The sequence below is a fragment of the Papilio machaon genome, chromosome 21 (assembly GCF_912999745.1).
Source record: "Papilio machaon chromosome 21, ilPapMach1.1, whole genome shotgun sequence".
In the NCBI taxonomy this organism is placed as follows: domain Eukaryota; kingdom Metazoa; phylum Arthropoda; class Insecta; order Lepidoptera; family Papilionidae; genus Papilio; species Papilio machaon.
The window spans coordinates 218,337-235,943 of record NC_060006.1 but is presented as its reverse complement, the minus strand read 5'-3'; the positions used below and the strand labels follow the sequence as shown (position 1 = coordinate 235,943).

Sequence of the window (17,607 nt, the reverse complement as noted above, 5' to 3'; positions counted from 1 at the left end):
CATACACTTTTGTATGGTTCTAAATAATTGTAATTCAACAATCAAGTATTACTTGTAGCGTCCTCCGCCCCCGCCCCCCCCCCCCCCCCACTACCCCCCACTACAAGACACAGGAGAGGGGAGCGCGGACAAAGGACGTTGCAGTGCTAGCTTTTGTAACAGTACACATGTGACAATAGACATTGTATTTAACATGTAATGGTAAACGTTTTTATATATGAAATGTTTGATGAGTTTTGTGCGCTTTACTCTGCAACAGGACAGCGTTATCATAGTTCAATAAGATTCAACATATTACTTTGTGCAGATCATTTTGTACTTTCATTTTATATGTTAATATTGTATGTAGTTCCGCTCCGTGTCAGTGATATGTCGCTCGCATGTTATTTTATATCTCTTAACGTAATGGGATTCCTCGTGGATGTGTTTAAATGTTGGATGAATGTGGATGTGTACGTTTGTATGTTGTTTGTATGTTACTGTGCGCGTCCGACATTGTCGACACGTCGGTCCTTCGCGAGTCGGATGCGCGCCCGACATCTGTCAACTCAATGTTGTTATATTAACATCCGAAACGAACGATTTACTTGTAATAATTAGTAAGCGTAACATTAAAAAGTAGTTTTGCGGAAAACTTGTAAGAGGGATAGATGTAATAGTTCCGTCCCTCTCCGGTCTGAGATGACAAGGTTCCAGTCTGCGGTGACAAGGTTCCAGTCTGCGACGAGCTCTGCTGCCTCAAATATATCTTCAACTTCATTTGTAATTTAAACTATAAGTAAATTATGATTAATAATAAATCTAAATCAAATCTTCGTTTTTTTTTTAATTTTCAACGATTTCTGCATGAATTGCAACAAAACGAAACGTTGCGACCGCGAGTGTGTGACGACAAGATGTCACCACAACGCAGCATCTCCGCCCCGGAGATACGCTACATACAGTTTGATATGCATTTGAAACAATCATTGTGTGTTATAATTTCATTAATAAATCATTTCTGAACAAAATTACTAGCTTTATTTGATACTCGCACATTGTGATTATGTGGACCTCGAAAAAGCCTAATTCTAGTGAATTTTGTCAGTTCAAATTATACTTTTATTTATTCCTCAACCAATAAATTAATTTCTTTAATAACACACGACAATTTACGATTGATTTATGTCCAACCACTGGATAAAAAAAAATAAAACAAATGATGCCTTTCAATGACTTTTAATAAGGTGAGCATCCGAAAAAACTACACAAGTTCAATGTTGCCATCTGAAAAAAGTTGTTTTAAGTTATTTTTTTCGACTAAAAGCGTTACGACGGCAGGATATAAATACAAAAACCTAATTTAAACAAATAGCCTTTTGGTGTCTCCTCATTTTTCGTTAACATTCACCAATAATGTGTAGTAGGAGAATGAAGTTTTTATAATCTGAAAATGAAAATTGTTAAATAGAAATGTGCTAGAAGTACATAGTCCGAATACAGTTATAATGAGTAGCAGCCGACCACTAGGAAGGTGTGGAGGTCCATGGGTAAGAAGTTGCCGGCGCGCAGAGCGGCGCCGCGGCCGCTGGCCAGCAGCAGGCCCAGCACCAGCCGCCGCGGCCGCGCCCCCATCGCCTGCCACCCGCTGCCGTACACCGCGCCGCGCACGCGCTCCGCCTACACCAACAATAGTCTCTCTTTGCCTTGTTTGTTATGCTTATAATGTTACTACAACTGACCTGTATGATGATTTGATTGCCAAAGTAGCAATAGACAAAGATGTCGAGCGCCACGGCCGCCAGGTACTCCACTGTCACCATGTCGAATTTCTGCAATCATGACGTTCCCTCATTGACTAACGCTTGGCAACACCAAAGTTTGCAATTGAATGTGTCTATGGTAATTTGCGACGTGACCTCTGTGGCGGCGTAGAGCAGCGTGCAGAGGTAGAGGGTGACCTGCACGACGCGCAGCGCGAGCAGCGGCGAGGCGAGCGCCTGGAATTGCGCGCGGCACTCGCCCGCCGTCTGCAGCGTACGCGCGCACTCCGCCAGCGCGCGGCAAGTTCCCGCATCGTACTCCGCTGAGTAGATGTCTCAAACAGAATATTATTATGTTTGTAGTGGACGCAAGCTAGAACATCTTTGTAGCGTTTGCAAGCATCGGAGTTCTTTTATGATTCTTACCGAATTCTGTTTTATGTCCTCTAAAATTTGCCTAAAAAGAAAAAAAATCGCATTGACCAAAAACGTTTATACGTAGATTTAAAAAAATAACCACTTTTAAGTGTCAACTATGAAACATTACCACTGGCCGGTCGTAATGGTAGCGCGACTCTTTCATCTCGGAGACGTTGTAGGAGTATGTGTGTCGCTCGTCGTCGAGCAAATGCGTGTGATGGTGGCTGGCGGCTAGAGCGGTGTGGCGCACGCCGGCCGCCAACAGCGCGGAGCAGCGCGCGTTGCGCAGCCCGCAGCACGCCATCTCGACCTGCCCGCACAACAGGATCGCGTGCGTCGCGAACAGCACGCCTGACACATGTCATCACCACTATGCTGTACCTATGTAAAACCGTGCTCGGTAACAGCTATCATACATTATCTATGATGCCTACCCAGCTGGCCCACGGCGAGCCCCACGATAGCCTGGCCCACGCACTGCTTTAGGAAGGCGCATACAATGGCCGCCGTTGTCGTCGCGTCCAAGTAGATCCAGCCCTGCAGCGGCTGCTTCGTCCAAACTTAAACATTCACCTGTCCGTTATCTCTCTTGCCAATGAATATTTATTCTTAAAAAATTTAAATGTGCCCGCAAAAGATATAAACTGTGAGCAATATTGAAAAGTACTTACGATGCGCAATCACAGGTGAGATGACGTACATGGCGACGCTGAAGAGCGTGCACGCGGTGTAGAAGTAGGCGAAGTTCCGGGCGGCGCGGTAGCTGTTCAGCATGGTCATGTTGGTGAGGCCCCGCGCCGAGTGGCAGCGGAAGCGGCCGTTAATGAAGTCAGTGAGGTTGTACAGCTGGCGCTTGCGCATCGCGAAGTACGTGACGATGGCCAGCGAGGCCAGCAGCGGCAGCCCATCCGCTAGCTTGTCCAAGCTGGACATCACGTCCTCCCATTCGGTGAGCAGGTGCGTGAGCAGCGTGGCGGGCAGGCTGGTCAGCGCGAACAGCACTACCGCCAGGTACAGGTAGTTCATCATTACCTCTCGCTCGCACTTCGGTTCCCGGTACCAATCCCAGCACGCCACGAACTTCAGCGGCAGTTCGAGAAAGTGTGTGTAGTTTGTTATCGTCTCTATGTTTAAAGTAGTTTCTTCGTGACGTTTTTTGAAAGGATTTAAAAACATTTTGTCGATCTAAAGACCAAAATTCTCTACGGCAATAGATTTGCTCGTCTTTTATATCTAGTGAAATGTATCAATTATTAAGCAACAAATTAAATCGGTGTATCATTATCGGTAATTAACTCTTTCAAAACTTTACAACTTGGATTCGAGAAGTTGAAAGTTGTTAATTTGAAAATACTTAAGCCGTTAATAAAGTCTGAACTTTTGACGTCATTAATATTTATGTACAAGAACAATTATTAGTTTATTTATAACGTGGTGCATGTAAAAAAAAACAAATACATTTTAAAAGTCGCTTTTATTCTCTTCATAAAAAATCGGAAATGCTATCAAACAGTGTTTTGCCCCGACTCCGCGTCTCTGAAACAAAGATAATAAATAGGTCATTTTAAAATATTAGCAAGCGGTTCACAGTATTGTTTGCGTGAGTGTCTTACTTCTCCTTGGAGCGCCGATGCGCGATCCTGTAGATGTTGCGCAGCTCGAGCAGAGCGCGCATCACGAGCACCAGCTGCTGCTCGAAGTCGTGCGGCGGCGCGTCAGGTGGCATGTGCTTCTGCGCGCAGATCTTGAGATAGAGACTGCGCACTGCGGCGCGCACGTGGCACAGCTCCACGTGGCGCGCCGCCGCCGCCTCCTTCAGCCGGTTCAGCGCCAGTTCCCACTCGATCACGCGGTTCCGCACCTTGTCGTAGCGCCACTGACAACAATACACCCCGACCTCGCTCATTACCTACGCATACGCCCTGCTCTTGTCGACGGTTATCGTACAATATCGGTTGCCCTCACCCTGAGGTCTGCGAGCGTGTTGTTGAGACCCATGATGAAGAGCTTCTTCTCCTCGGTGAGCGCGGCTATCTTCTGGCGTGCGTTTTCCAGCATGCCCAGATCCCGCTCCTGCCGCTCCGCTAGAGTGTTCTTGGCGGCAGCTGTCAAATGGGCACCTCTTTAATGTCACTTAATGCTCCATCAATAAATATATGTTCGTACTCGGCACTTACCTAAAGCTTCGTATCGATTTAATACGTCTAAAGGTTGTTTAAATTCAGGATAATTTCTCACCACTGACATGAGGTAGTCCTGAAAACAACATAAATATGGATATAAGAACTGGTTTGTTGGTGGTTGTGGGTTGCTGCATCTGTAGAGGACTAAGGCATGAAGCGGCGCACCTCGTATATGGTGTAGTCTTGTACTTGGCGCTCCATCAGCCGCTTCACCTCCTCCATGTCGGCGACGCGGCAGCGCATGGCCTCCGTTTCGCGCGCCTTGCGTAGAAGCACCTGCCCGTCAGCCTCCATCTTACGCTCCGCCCGGTCGCGCTTCTCCTGGTTTTCCCTGATAAACTGGACGATGAACATAACATTATTCGAATAGTAGTTGTTAGGTACGAGTTTCAAATTCGTTTAAAACTTTGCCACAAAAATATACCATATCGTTATATAAAGGTATTGGTCCAATTCTGGTATACCTTATTAAAACTGATAAAAGATTCTTTCAATAACATCTCCTTCTCGCGTAACTCCAGCCACTTGGCGTCCATGATGACACGGTTGGCCTTCTCCTCCTCGCGCTTTAACACGAGCTTCTCATCGGCCTCCATCAAGTCGCGTCGCGCCTGCTCCATCAGTACTTGAGGCGTCGGCCGAGCTACGTCCCATACCGGATACTTCCTGAAATAAACCACCACGGCTACATAATGAAAACCGACCGCTTACTTGTTTGGGGTGGAACATCTTCAACTCAAGTATATGGAGAAGTCACCTAGTCATGTTTGCTGTTTCCATTTTAGATTTAAAATATTCCGCTGTAGACTCCACAGGCGGTCCATGTGGGATTGCGATTGGTGCCAAATCCTTCATAGTATTCTTCTTCATTTTATTGTACTATTTAGAAATTTTATATAAATATTGAATAAAACAATCACAAATCTTACAAGTATAATCAACCAAGAGTCAACAAGTAAGGTTACCTAGCAATTTAAAGCTTTTAAATATTTTGTCATCTATAGAGTAACACTGCAATGACTGATCAATTTCTTATCTGTGCTTTCACACCCTTGCTCTTGACTATTGTCAAATTTTGGTTGACACTTGTCAATCCAATATTGCAACAATATTATCAACATTGTAAATTATAACCCCTTCACTATAAATAAACCGGGTGCAGCGTTTGCAAATCATAACATAAAATTGAACAATTTGTATTTACAATCATTGATCTAAAACGTAGAATGGATTTTACTTTCCTTTCAGGGCTAGGATGCGGGATTTGTATTGGAATTTCATTGTTTGCACTTAGGAAATATTTAGGATTCGTAAAAAAATCTGTAAAAGTTGTGAAACAGGTGATTTTTCTTACTACTATTTGACTTTCAGAAGATTTCCACTGGTGGAAATAACAAATTAATAAACATGAAACTTGTATTACAAAAACATTGTGTAAAATTTTCAACCACTTTCATTACAGTTTTCATCAGACTCTGAATACAAGCTTGTTCTAGTGGTAAGAACAGATTTAAACATGGGAAAAGGTAAAATAGCCGCACAGTGTAGTCACGCGGCCGTCGGTGCATTTGAAAAGGCACAAAAGAAAGATCCCGAAAGCCTTAAAATCTGGCAAAGCACTGGCCAGGCGAAGATAGCGCTAAAATCTGATTCTTTAGATGAAATTAAACAGATAAATGATAATGCAAAAAAAATGGGTCTGATAACATCCATGATTAGGGATGCAGGAAGGACTCAGATAGCGGCAAACTCAATTACAGTGCTAGGAATCGGCCCCGCGCCTAAAGATATTGTTGACAAGGTGACAGGACACTTGAAATTACTCTAACATTATGCTGTATGGGAATTCTTCCAATTGCATTTATATGTGAATATAAGAAAGTAAACAGTTATATATGAATAAACTAATTTTCATTGAATCCTTATTTTCTAACCTAATTAACACTTCATTTACTATAAAAAATATTGTGTTTCGTCACTTTTGCATACCAAAACCACTGAATACACTGATTGTGAGAAGACTGGATGGTGAGCTGAGATTTTACATATTGAATGGCTCTCGGGCATATTTTTAACTTTTTGCAAGGTAAAATAATAAAACATGTTCAAATTTGTAAAGAAATTTATTATTTAAATATTGTGAGGTGGCTTCAAAATGAAAAGATTTACTTTGCATTGTTTTCTTCTTACTTCCATTATTTAATCACTTATACAAAGGCATTAAAAAAAAAAAACAAAATACAATTTAATAAAACATTCAGAAAAATAGGGAAATTAAAAATTTATCATCTTAAATGTAATAAAAATTAATAATTTTGAGTTAACCAATAATATAAGACCTCTTTACCACTATTTTCTTTTATATAACAAGGTGGCAAATGAACAAGCAGTCACCTGAACACGTCATAATGGCGACGCAACCGCTTCTCATAGACTTCCGCAATTGCAGATGCTTTGCCTAACATTAATCGATGTAGGAGAATAACACAACAAAATAAAGTTATTATGAATGTAACATGTTTTCACTGGTACAGTCTACACTATTCACTTAGTGGTAAAGAGGTCTTAGTCCCGAGGCCATCATGTTGAACATGGCTGCAAATTTCAAACAATAATAAATAACTACCATTTCACATTGCAATTTAGGGAAGACAAAATAATTAAACAAACAAGCTTTATAATGCAATCATTACAATACAATTTTTAGACATGAAGACAAAAATTATGAAACATATAACAAATTTTCGCATTTAAAATAAAAGTTTGCTGTGAAAAACATATTTTGTAACAGAATTCAAATTATTATTTATATCATCTGTCAGATTATTTACCACTGGATTTTATTAAAAATTAGCTTGTTTGACAGAAAAATTATAAAAATCAAATATAACTAAATTTAAAACATAATAAAAAAAACTCTCTAGCAACACTAATATACTTACAACTACAAAAACATTACAGCATCATAATCAGAGCAAAACAACAAAAAAAACTTTTGGTGGGTTGTGTTCATAAAGCAATTTTTTAATGACACGGAAAATGTTCTCATCTTGGTAGTTGCATGTGACTTTGTCACTCATACTGTTGATTTTGCCAGTTTATGATCAAACTAGGTATATTATAAACTTTCAGACAAAATTGAATTATCAACTCATGGTCAATGTTTATGTAAAAAAAAACTTTTTTAAGACATTTTTTAATTAACTTTAACTGACTTCAAAAAGAAGGTGGTTCTCAATTGGTCTGAATTTCTTTTTTCATGTCAACCTATAGACATGTTCATATTGTCAGACTGGTTTATTCAGATCAAATTGAAGAAAAACTTTGACAATATAATTTAGTCATCCAAGTTTTTTTTTTTTGAGAAAGAAATAATTGTCCAACATTTCTACTCATGTAAAATTTCAATATGTTAAGGAACATAATGTTAAAACTTAGTATTCTAATGAGTTTTGATCAATTAAAAATTATTTTACTTTCGGTGTTTGTATTTTTATAAGTTTCAGAGAACATTGTACTTAATACGACTTAAAACTTAAAATTATTCTCTTAATTTATACTTAAAAGTAATAAAAATAAAAAAATGAACTAAAAAAATAGCAATGTTATCACCAAAAAATGTAACATGTTGGTTGCAATAGAAATATAACTAAAAACATTATTACTACAACTTGTCATTTAAAAATATAAAAAAAAAATTAAAAGGAGAAGTGTATTTTTTCATTTTGTTATTCGGGATATAATTTTGTAATTAAGTTTGCAACTTTGCACTCCTTTTAGAGGAAATAACGTGAACTGATGAAGGTGGAATTTGACAGAGTTAAAGAATCAGGAAGTGCACAAAGCTAACATAAAAAAATCTTCAATTAGGAATGATGGACGAATTTTGATGATCAAATAAATTGTATCAAATTGTACTAATCAGACAAATGGTTACACAAGTAATCAAATATAGCAATTTAAACATATCTTTACTACGAATAATACTTAACCTATACTAAGGCACTCCTCTAGTTGGCACTTACCGGCTCCGTGTGGAGCGGACATACACTACTGTGTCTGTGTGCGGGCGAGGCTCTTCTTGAGGTTGTCGAGGGCGTGTGTGAGGCTGGCGAGGCAGCTCGCGTACTCCTCTGCGGCGCGCTGGTCCTTGCGGCGCGCAGCCTCGCCCCCGCTCAGCTCCATCATGCGCTGCATCACCTCCAGCCCCGTCACCACCGTCTTCACGCCCTTTATCTGCAGCTGGAACATCGACAACGCTTTGGACTGTCGCTCTTCATTTCTTATCTCATAAACGCCGAACTTGGTCAGTTTTCTCACCTTGGGCAGCGTGATGAGCTCGTCGTCGGCCTCGGGGACCTCGATCTTGACCTTCTTGCAGGTGTCCGGTTGTCCGGGCTGTCCGGGCAGTGCGGGTGCGGAGGCGAGGCGACGCTTGCCCTTGCCCAGCTCGTCCTCGTCGCGGCGCATGTCGCGCTTCAGACAGGCGCAGACGCGCGCGCCCACACTCTGCCGCCCCAGGATCTGACCGCTGACATCACACAACACGAATACTGGACACTTTTACGTGAAAATTACGAGCGCATTTTTCTTTTTGTTATCTAAAAATATTTGACTAGACTATAGCCTTGCGTAATGTTATACTGACAGGTGATCCTCGAGAGTGAAGACGATGGCGGTGTTGCGCCTGTTGATGCCGGAGGAGCAGGAGTTCTTGCAGACGAACTGGTAGGCGTGGGGCGCGGGCTGCGGCAGACGCACCAGCACCGACAGCCAGGAGTCGGGCCGCCGCGCCGCGCCGCAGTAGTGCACCCCCGCGGTGCCCAGCGCGCGCGCAGACCGCAGCACGTTGCGCACTATCGCCTCGTCGCCTGCACACTATCTGTTACTGGCCGGTCTCACCGGAGCTACTCATGACACAAGGAGGAGAGGAGGGGGGAGGCGAGCGACTGACCGGGGTTGTTGGGTTCGTGCGCGTGCTGCAGACATCGCTCGACGCGCTTCTCCGCCTGCGCGTCGTCAGAGAAGACGACGGTGGCGCGCACGTACAGGTCGACGTGCGGCGACAGCGCGTGCTGCTTGCGCGTGTCCCACGTGAAGTGCACCGGGAACTCCACGCCCATGTCCACGTAGATGCGGTTCAGCCGCGCGGAGTACTACATCACCGCACACAACATTACATCACTCGCTGATGCCTTGTACTGACATCCTCTACCGCTACTCTATATCTGTACATCTCCTGTCAATGAACTACTTTTCCTTTTACTTTTCTTGAACCTATTCCTACACGATTTAAGCTAATTTAACTAAATACTAGTAATATAACAACTATCACAGCTAAAGAATTCCCTCAAAACTGTTTCAACCCCATTCCTGGTGTTTTTATTTGTAATACTCTACTACAAGTAAATCTATAAACATACAGATATAATGTGAATGTCCCCCACCTTTCATGTTTTCATTTGGGTAAGTCATTCAAGTGACAGTTGCCAAGTATCAGCGTAACAAAGCTGTTTCATCCACTCCAAGCATTACATCCAGTTAGCGTGTACAAACAAACACATATTGATATTATTTATTCTTAAGATATTAAACAAATGAAGAATTATCTTTAAAGATATATATTTCAATTAAAAAATCCCGACTATGTGTGATCAAGATTCACCACCAAAATTCGGGTTAACAAAAAATACGAAACAAGTGACTTCTCTTCAACATCAGTCAGGGATTTTAGATGTTTCTGGCTGTAAGAGCTCACATTCCAAATACATTTGCCCGAAAGACATAGAGATAGGTCGCCTGCGGTCACCCCAAAGATACCCTATCTTTAGAAGATTTCCCCCAAAACCCAAAAAATCTCTGCCAGGTCGCCACAACTGCTGAAACCAGTTCTATCTTTTTGTGTAAATCTAGTACATGTAAAGGTTATGTCTTATTTGATATAGTCATTAGTAATAAATAATAAATTCTTGACTTAGTTAAACTACATGCTTACAACAGGCCTGCTTGCCACATATTAGCTCAAAAACATTCTAATTTTAGACTCAAAGGCAGTAATTTTTTGTTAATAAAACTAGGTGTATGCCTAGTTTTAACAAGTAAAAAGGTATCCTATTACTTGTGGCATTATTTAGACAGTTTGTTCCCCTAGTGACATAGCTTATCACAGAGCGATCAATTCCCAGATAGCAACCTACGTCATAGTGTGACGACATTTGACGAATATCACATCGTAATATGGGTGTAATACATGAAATCAAAAGGGCTATTTTTATACGAGCCAAATCTATGAAGATAATTGTAAAATAAACAAGTATGTTGATAAGATGTAATCACAGTTAATACATCAAGCTTTACGACAGAGCACAATAACTGTATTATAGAGATATTAGCACTTTAGATTACAATCAGCTTTTTGTTACTATTTTAATATTTCAGTGAAAATAAAAATGATTAAACAATTTTGAATATTCATCATCTAATATATAAAATTCTCGTGTCACAGTTTTCGTCACCGTACTCCTCCGAAACGGCTTGACCGATTCTCATGAAACTTTGTGAGCATATTCAGTAGGTCTGAGAATCGGACAACATCTATTTTTCATACCGCTATTAAGTTTTTTTTAACTTCGCGCGGACGGAGTCGCGGGCGACAGCTAGTATTTCAATAAAGTTCTCACTTGATGTTATGTCAATGAAAACAAAGTTGGTACGAAAAATAATACCTTCTGCGTGTAACATAAGTTGCTTTTTCACTTAGCATTTAACTTTAACTAACATCAAGGGTAATACATTTGATTAAAAAAAAATTTGCCCATCAATTATTTAACAACCAACTCAAATAGTAAAATAGGATGAGATTCATTGTAACACTTACCATGAACTTTTTCTTATCAGTCTCGGAACCTTTTATTTCCACACCAAAATTTAGATATCCAGGAAAGCTTGCTGTCTCCGGAGGTCCTATAGGCGACGTCTAAAAAAGGTATTTACTTTAATTTCTTAAAAAAGGTTAAAACAAATAAAAAAAACTTAAAATTAATTATAGAACACAAAAAAAATAGGTTTTACTACTAGATTTTTTAACAAAACTAGATAATTCAACAACTCAATTTTATACTTTACAACTTACGGGAACAAATGTCTCAGTTTCCGGAGTATACTTGACAGCAGCATCTAAAGTATCTTCATCCACAAGGAAGTTTTCAATCACACACATGTCCGGCATAAATGACATGTCCCTGTGATACAAGTCACTACACTTAAGGCTTAAATTAACATGGAATATAATATATATTACTGAAGTAATATGTGTGTATTATTGAAATTGCCTATTATTACATTATAATGATGTAATAATAGGCAAAATGACCAAAAAAAAAAATTATAGATGCACTATAAATACAATATAATAAGCTTGTACTTGGAAAAATAATAAATATTTGAAAAAAAAAATTAAACTCACCCATTGATATGTTTAAAATCCTCTTCACTGAGAAAGGTACCATTTTCAAATTCTATTTTTTTGAACATGTCCGCTGATTGTTCTTGCATCTGTAATTCATTTATTTTATTACACTTTATTCTGGGACTTTAACACTATCATACTTTTTGAATTTAAATATTCTCTATCCAAATATAATCAAAGTAATTTTACTTATTACATCTGTAAGAAGTTAATTTAAGACTACAGACTGGGCCAATAACAATTCAGTAAATATAATGCAAAAAATTAAACACCAATCATTAATCTTTCCGACACAAAATTTGTCCTAAAATATGTGTGATTCGGAAAAGTTTATGTAATTTAATATTTTAAATATGTTAATATGTTAAATTAATATAAATGTAATTTGCAATAACAGCAAAACATCGAAATAATTTTGAAAAAGTAAGGTTGTTTTACAACGTCCAAGAGTAGAATAGTCTTACCTGTAATAGTTTTAGCTAAAGAAAAATTATCAAAAATCCTAATAATATAATGGTTCAAGAAATGGTTATAGAGATTTCATAGAACATGTACGTATAATTGTGATAGAAATAAATCTACCAATAAATCATCACAACTTCACAACATAAACTGACATAAACTTTTCGAACAAAAGCATAACATACCATAGACACAGGACAACAGACAACGAGCAAAATGCAAAATCGAATGACAAATTGACTATGAATGAATAAATTATATGCTCTTTGATAATGATAAAGATGCAAGAATGAGACGGGAGGTAAAGAGATTGTAGTGTTAATTAATTGGCGATAACGGCGATAACGCACAATATAGTTATAATTAAATTTCTATTTTGCTTTTTACCTCTTTAACACATGTTTAATTCAAAACTAAATAAAATTATTAAATATTGAATCAATTTCAATACTTAAATTTAAGAAGTAAGTGTAAGTGGTAAAATTACTGAGGAAAAGGTATCTTTTTAATTTTTAATCAACTATATTTGCAAAATGTCTGATACACATTTTATTATTAATTTTTTATAATACTGTTATTTCACAGATAATTTAAGATAACAAAAAAGTACAAATAAAGTATGAGGTTTAGAATTTTTCATCTGTACTAAAGGATTACCATAAGTAAAAAAAACAAAGTTAACAAAGTATGAAAAAAATATACGAACTACGAACGCTTCACTTGTGTTTTTTTATAATTTTACTGTCATTAAAACTGATAATTTGATGCATTATTCGTATGCAACAGATATTTTGACATAATATTGGATTCTATTATGTGATTCTATAGTGTGTCAGTGGATTCAAGTGCAAGTTGTAACTAAAATCAATAATAATCAGTGACCAACAAAGGTACGCTGTGTTTGCTATTACTGAGCGTATAACCTGTGTTTAAGCTGGCGTCCGGTTGGCGTCTCATAGTTAACACGAAAGTATCCAATAAGTGTTATTTTATCGCCTCAGATGCGTGGAAATGGATTTTTATACCAAAACATATAGTTCCATTCTAAGCGGTTTCTGTTTGTAGTGAGCAAGATGAATTATGATGCGGAAAGAGCTATGAATCAAAAGCGATTGAGGATGGAGGGAGAACCGGGGCACGGTGTCGTGCAAGGAAATGGATTACCACTTAATTATATAGGTATGGCTAGTTTCGTAAACTTTGAGCGGGAAAAGCAACCGGAACGATTGTTGTAATAATTTATTTTGTTTTTGTAGATAATGGGCATCAGATACCGTACCAACCGTATGCGGGTGCTTATAACACTCATTACCCTCCGCCCGATGCATTCGCGGCATACGGGCCTCCGCCCCCTGGCGGCTATGCCCCGCAGAACCTGTCGTACGCGCCGCCCGCGCACCAAAACTACGCTCATCACCAAAGCTTCCCGCCGCAGCAGCCACCTCAAGCACAATTACACATGCCTCAGTCACACATGGGTATGCCTTTATATCTCTTCTCTTTTATATTTATATTAAAAATAAATTTAAGTTTATTATAAAGAGTATTTACCTAACCTAGACTATAAAGTTTATACATATAAAATATGTAAGCACAATGTTAGTAACACAAAACAAATTTATTTTATTTATATTGTACCAGTAATATTGCAGTCTCCTTACTTCTATCTTCAATTCTCATGTAAAGACTCATTATAAAATACATATTATTATTTCAGATGAATTAGTTTTTAAAGTATAGAATCATTATGAAATGAAATTATTACAGAAGTTTTAGTGTAAACACATACTGTATTTCAGTGCAAGGTTATGGGCCGGAGGTGGTGCATAAGCCAGCGTGGGCGCCGCAGCCACAGCTCCTCGCCCCACTGGATGCACAGAAACCGCTTGACATCAAACATCTGAAGCCTGAGATCAAACTGGAGCCTACAGATGCACATAAACGGTCACATCCGGAAGCAGAAATAATGGTAAAGGATTGAACACAAATTATGATACATGTTTAAAAAATGTGCAAGGGACAGTTTTGAACTGTATATAATTTTTGTCTAAACACTTAAAAACAGTTTAATTTTTGTATGAACACAGGTGTCTGTGATTGCAAAATCAACAATAGTTTTGTCAAATCATTTGCTATCTAAAAATCCATATAAGTTTAAACAGTAGAGATAATGTTGGAATTTATGTTTTCATCTAATTGTACAAAATAAACATATTTCAGTTACATTTGTTGCAAATTTTGTTAATCATTTCAATGATGTTTGCTTTAATTTCATTTAACCCTTACATAATAATTTCAGAGTGGTGATCTGGACCAACCGAAAATAAAAATAAAAACAGATATATTCAAGCCAGATGATCTCGCTCACAGACCTGATATAGACAAGCCACATGGTAAGTTTGAATTTGTAAACATGTTTAATGTTAATTTATCTTAAAGAAAAAAACCTCAAATGATTGGAAATATATATTTTTCAGATATATCTCAGAAACCATTAGATGTACAGAAAACTTCAGAATTATTGCAAAATAAAGGTTAGCTATTATTTTAAATATTATAAATGTATATAAAAATGTATTTATTTTTTATAATACACAAAAATATAACTTAAATCAATGCAAATGTATTTCAGATGAAAGTCAAACACACTTGCGGACAGAGAGTATAGCGGGGGACAAAATTATTGGTGAGTGTTCAATTGTAATTATTCAATATACATTTATATTCCTATGATGATGTTTAACTATGTACTAATTAATTAAATTGATGTTTTTAAAACAGAAGCAGCAAAACTAGAAGTTGCAGACAAAATGTGTGGAGAGATACCGCGCCCCGCCATGCCTGTAGCACTCGCACCACCCGCACCACTCCCGCATGACAAGTGGTCAGTCCTACACTAGTCACTAGAATATATATTTCAATGTCTTAATGTTATTATAAAATAACACTGGACACATTATATATGTGTTGAACACATTATTCTTCTTGTTTGTAGTGAGGAAGAGAGGAAGCCGTTCAGTAGTCCCGACATTCCGAAGCCCGGCGCCGCCATGACCCCCGGCAAGATCACCACGCCCGGTCTGGAGGTACCCTCATTATATATACTTGAATATATTACGTGGTAACTGAAACTTTCTACATATTTACATTCATGTTATTTGTTCTTTATTCATTGAAGCCGAAGAAGCGCGGTCGTCCTAAAGGTTCAACGAATAAGCCGAAGCCGCCGGGCACGCCGTTGAGGGCGACAGCGCCGGGGCCGGGCGCTTCGCTCCTGCGCGGCGCCGCCCCCGGCCCGCGCGCCGCCCTCCCCGCACCCCGCCCGCGCAACCCCGCATACCAGTTCGCAGTGCGACCCTGCAGGAAAGATTTCTCAGGGATACAGTTTAAAAGGTTTGTACAACAATTACATTTTAAATATATGTGTAGGTCTGTTTGTAGTACATGTATGTATACGTACAGGCGGTGGAGCGACGACTGCCTGGACTCGTCGCACATACCCAACGAGGTGTACTTCGGGGACGTGCCGGTGCCGCTCTCGGTGTTGTACAACTACTACGACGCGAATGCGGAGCGCGAGCGGCTGGCCGCGCAGGCTGCTCACATCGCCGCGCAGAAAGCCGCCGCCGCCAAGCTCGCCGCCGCCGGCCTGCACCATCGCCCCGCCGAGGTCTCACTGCACACCACTACAATACATTACCTCTGTGTTACCTCCATGTCTTTGCTAACGAGTTATGTTGTCGGCAGGTGACGACGGTGGACTCGTCATCAGACGACGACTCGACCGGCTCCTCGGGCAGCGACTCGGGAGATAGTGACGATGTAAGTTTACTCTATATATCTCTAAAGGACAATTTGTGAAAATGGTCGTCTACAACTGGACAGATGCAAAGAGTGTTTTTCCTTGTAGGACCAGCCTCTGAAGCGAGGTCCGGGCCGGCCGAAGGGGTCGAAGAATTCGACGCCGCGCACGCCGAGCGCGCCGGGGACTCCGGGGACTCCGGGCCGCCGCGGCCGCCCGCCGGTGCCGCCCGAGCTGCGCCAGCCCGGCATCACCGACATGAAGAAGTTCTGCAAGGCCGCCGGCATACGCTTCGACTACAAGAAGCTCGTCGAAGGTAACCCTTGCGATATACCAACTCTGAATAGATTCTTACATTCTATATAAATGGATACGATCTTTTACGTCGGTTAATGTTGGGGTAAGAGGAAATGGTGAGTCGTTACTTAGTGTTTGTGCATGTGCAGGATGCACAAAGAACAAGGAGCGCGTGGCGAAGATGCAGGAGCTGCTGGAGGCGGCGGGGCTGCAGGGCAAGCCCACGCTGGAGGCCTGCCGCGCCCTCAAGCAGGCCAAACTTGACCGCAAGCATCAGCAGCAGCAGGCCAAGAGGGAGGCCAAGGCCAAACACAAACAGGAGGACTGTAAGTCTACAACACTACTGCCGTTATGGAGTTGTTTGACCACATTTATAACATGTAGTTATACCTCGTGTTGCAGCGGAGGGCGGCGGGGAGGAGGGCGAGGGCGGCGCGGTGTCGCGGCGCATGACACGCGGCGCCACCGGGGTGAAGCCGCGACAACGCATCGTGATATCATCGGACGAGGAGGACGACACGCCGGCCGCCAGACGCACGCTCTCCAAACTGCGCTCCAGCGTCAATGACCACTCCGACTCTGACTAGGTCAGTACATGCACACTTTTATACCAGATTGACTTCAAATTTATTATTTCTTTGTTAGGACAAATAAGTAAGTAAACATTATATTTTCCAGATGTACCGGTCGTGTGATGTGATAGTGCTGCGCCGGAGCACCGAGCGCCAGCAGGCTCGGCGCTGGCGGGCAGGCGCGCGGCGCAACCAGAACCTTCTAGAAAGTGCTTCGACGAGGTTTCCAGTGCCTCTAAAAGAGGATGATGGTGTGAACAGTGTCGCACAACAGTTTCCTACTAATTTTAGGTTATTTGGTGAAAATTAAGTAAAGAACATAATATGTGTATGTAGTGTATAGTGCTCACTGTGAACCGCTCTCCTTATTTCTTGTAAGTACATTTTTCTTTATGAAAATTTAATTTTCTCCATCTGTTACATAAAAATAGATTTTTATAGAAACTTACATTAAAAATGAATAACTATATTTAAAAAATAATGAGTGAACAGATCTTATCTATCAAAGTATGTTCTGATTTGGACATTTTTATCAATATACTGACATATAAAGCACCATTATGTAGCTAAATAGTTGATTTAATAATTTTAGTTTGTTTACTTTTAAATTCACTTCAAATACATTACCTTCCAAAAGCAGCTTGATCATAATTTGTGTGTG

General features: G+C 40.1%; 5 protein-coding genes across 5 annotated transcripts; 2 read left to right on the top strand and 3 right to left on the bottom strand.

Moving 5' to 3' along the window:
- Positions 1–1,323: 1,323 nt before the first annotated feature.
- On the bottom strand, positions 1,324–3,338 carry LOC106713035. The gene is made up of 8 exons (XM_014505737.2): positions 2,834–3,338; positions 2,597–2,722; positions 2,290–2,513; positions 2,169–2,199; positions 1,899–2,077; positions 1,722–1,811; positions 1,504–1,659; positions 1,324–1,426 (listed from the first exon to the last, which is right to left on the bottom strand). The coding sequence occupies exons 1-8, from the start codon at positions 3,336–3,338 to the stop codon at positions 1,370–1,372; spliced, it is 1,368 nt and encodes a 455-aa protein (XP_014361223.2). The 3' UTR covers positions 1,324–1,369.
- A 291-nt stretch (positions 3,339–3,629) lies between these two features.
- Positions 3,630–5,330, bottom strand: LOC106713050 (coiled-coil domain-containing protein 42 homolog). The gene is made up of 7 exons (XM_014505753.2): positions 5,103–5,330; positions 4,810–5,011; positions 4,511–4,684; positions 4,340–4,418; positions 4,128–4,267; positions 3,776–4,038; positions 3,630–3,698 (listed from the first exon to the last, which is right to left on the bottom strand). Exons 1-7 carry the CDS (start codon positions 5,213–5,215, stop codon positions 3,668–3,670), a joined length of 1,002 nt encoding a protein of 333 aa, XP_014361239.2. The 5' UTR covers positions 5,216–5,330; the 3' UTR covers positions 3,630–3,667.
- An 81-nt stretch (positions 5,331–5,411) lies between these two features.
- Positions 5,412–6,228, top strand: LOC106713049 (peptidyl-tRNA hydrolase 2, mitochondrial). The gene is made up of 2 exons (XM_014505752.2): positions 5,412–5,685; positions 5,808–6,228. Exons 1-2 carry the CDS (start codon positions 5,572–5,574, stop codon positions 6,171–6,173), a joined length of 480 nt encoding a protein of 159 aa, XP_014361238.2. The 5' UTR covers positions 5,412–5,571; the 3' UTR covers positions 6,174–6,228.
- Positions 6,229–8,078: 1,850 nt separating this feature from the next.
- On the bottom strand, positions 8,079–12,489 carry LOC106713041 (cellular tumor antigen p53). Its single transcript, XM_014505743.2, has 8 exons — positions 12,461–12,489; positions 11,811–11,899; positions 11,478–11,586; positions 11,223–11,321; positions 9,300–9,501; positions 8,994–9,216; positions 8,666–8,876; positions 8,079–8,587 (listed from the first exon to the last, which is right to left on the bottom strand). The coding sequence occupies exons 1-8, from the start codon at positions 12,461–12,463 to the stop codon at positions 8,396–8,398; spliced, it is 1,128 nt and encodes a 375-aa protein (XP_014361229.2). The 5' UTR covers positions 12,464–12,489; the 3' UTR covers positions 8,079–8,395.
- A 493-nt stretch (positions 12,490–12,982) lies between these two features.
- On the top strand, positions 12,983–16,961 carry LOC106713043. The gene is made up of 15 exons (XM_014505745.2): positions 12,983–13,165; positions 13,341–13,454; positions 13,532–13,753; positions 14,075–14,244; positions 14,575–14,668; positions 14,753–14,809; positions 14,908–14,961; positions 15,057–15,159; positions 15,271–15,361; positions 15,454–15,668; positions 15,738–15,945; positions 16,023–16,097; positions 16,186–16,393; positions 16,524–16,700; positions 16,777–16,961. Exons 2-15 carry the CDS (start codon positions 13,349–13,351, stop codon positions 16,959–16,961), a joined length of 1,965 nt encoding a protein of 654 aa, XP_014361231.2. The 5' UTR covers positions 12,983–13,165; positions 13,341–13,348.
- The last annotated feature ends 646 nt before the right edge of the window (positions 16,962–17,607 follow it).

Bases quoted from the DNA above. Each gene is read 5' to 3' on its own strand.
- LOC106713035 (XM_014505737.2), bottom strand. From the start codon at position 3,338: ATGTTTTTAAATCCTTTCAAAAAACGTCACGAAGAAACTACTTTAAAC. The intron at 2,514-2,596 runs GTAGGCATCATA...GACATGTGTCAG, and splicing joins GCTCGCCGTGGGCCAGCTGG to GCGTGCTGTTCGCGACGCAC. The intron at 1,812-1,898 runs GTCACGTCGCAA...TCATGATTGCAG, and splicing joins TGCTCTACGCCGCCACAGAG to AAATTCGACATGGTGACAGT.
- LOC106713050 (XM_014505753.2), bottom strand. From the start codon at position 5,215: ATGAAGAAGAATACTATGAAGGATTTGGCACCAATCGCAATCCCACAT. The intron at 4,419-4,510 runs GTGCGCCGCTTC...TGTTGTTTTCAG, and splicing joins AAGACTACACCATATACGAG to GACTACCTCATGTCAGTGGT. The intron at 4,039-4,127 runs GTGAGGGCAACC...TATTGTTGTCAG, and splicing joins ACACGCTCGCAGACCTCAGG to TGGCGCTACGACAAGGTGCG.
- LOC106713049 (XM_014505752.2), top strand. From the start codon at position 5,572: ATGGATTTTACTTTCCTTTCAGGGCTAGGATGCGGGATTTGTATTGGA. The intron at 5,686-5,807 runs GTGATTTTTCTT...CTTTCATTACAG, and splicing joins CTGTAAAAGTTGTGAAACAG to TTTTCATCAGACTCTGAATA.
- LOC106713041 (XM_014505743.2), bottom strand. The intron at 9,502-11,222 runs GTAAGTGTTACA...GCGGTGATGTAG, and splicing joins CTGATAAGAAAAAGTTCATG to TACTCCGCGCGGCTGAACCG. The intron at 9,217-9,299 runs GTCAGTCGCTCG...GATAGTGTGCAG, and splicing joins GCACGAACCCAACAACCCCG to GCGACGAGGCGATAGTGCGC.
- LOC106713043 (XM_014505745.2), top strand. From the start codon at position 13,349: ATGAATTATGATGCGGAAAGAGCTATGAATCAAAAGCGATTGAGGATG. The intron at 15,946-16,022 runs GTCTCACTGCAC...TGTTGTCGGCAG, and splicing joins TGCACCATCGCCCCGCCGAG to GTGACGACGGTGGACTCGTC. The intron at 16,098-16,185 runs GTAAGTTTACTC...TTTTCCTTGTAG, and splicing joins ACTCGGGAGATAGTGACGAT to GACCAGCCTCTGAAGCGAGG.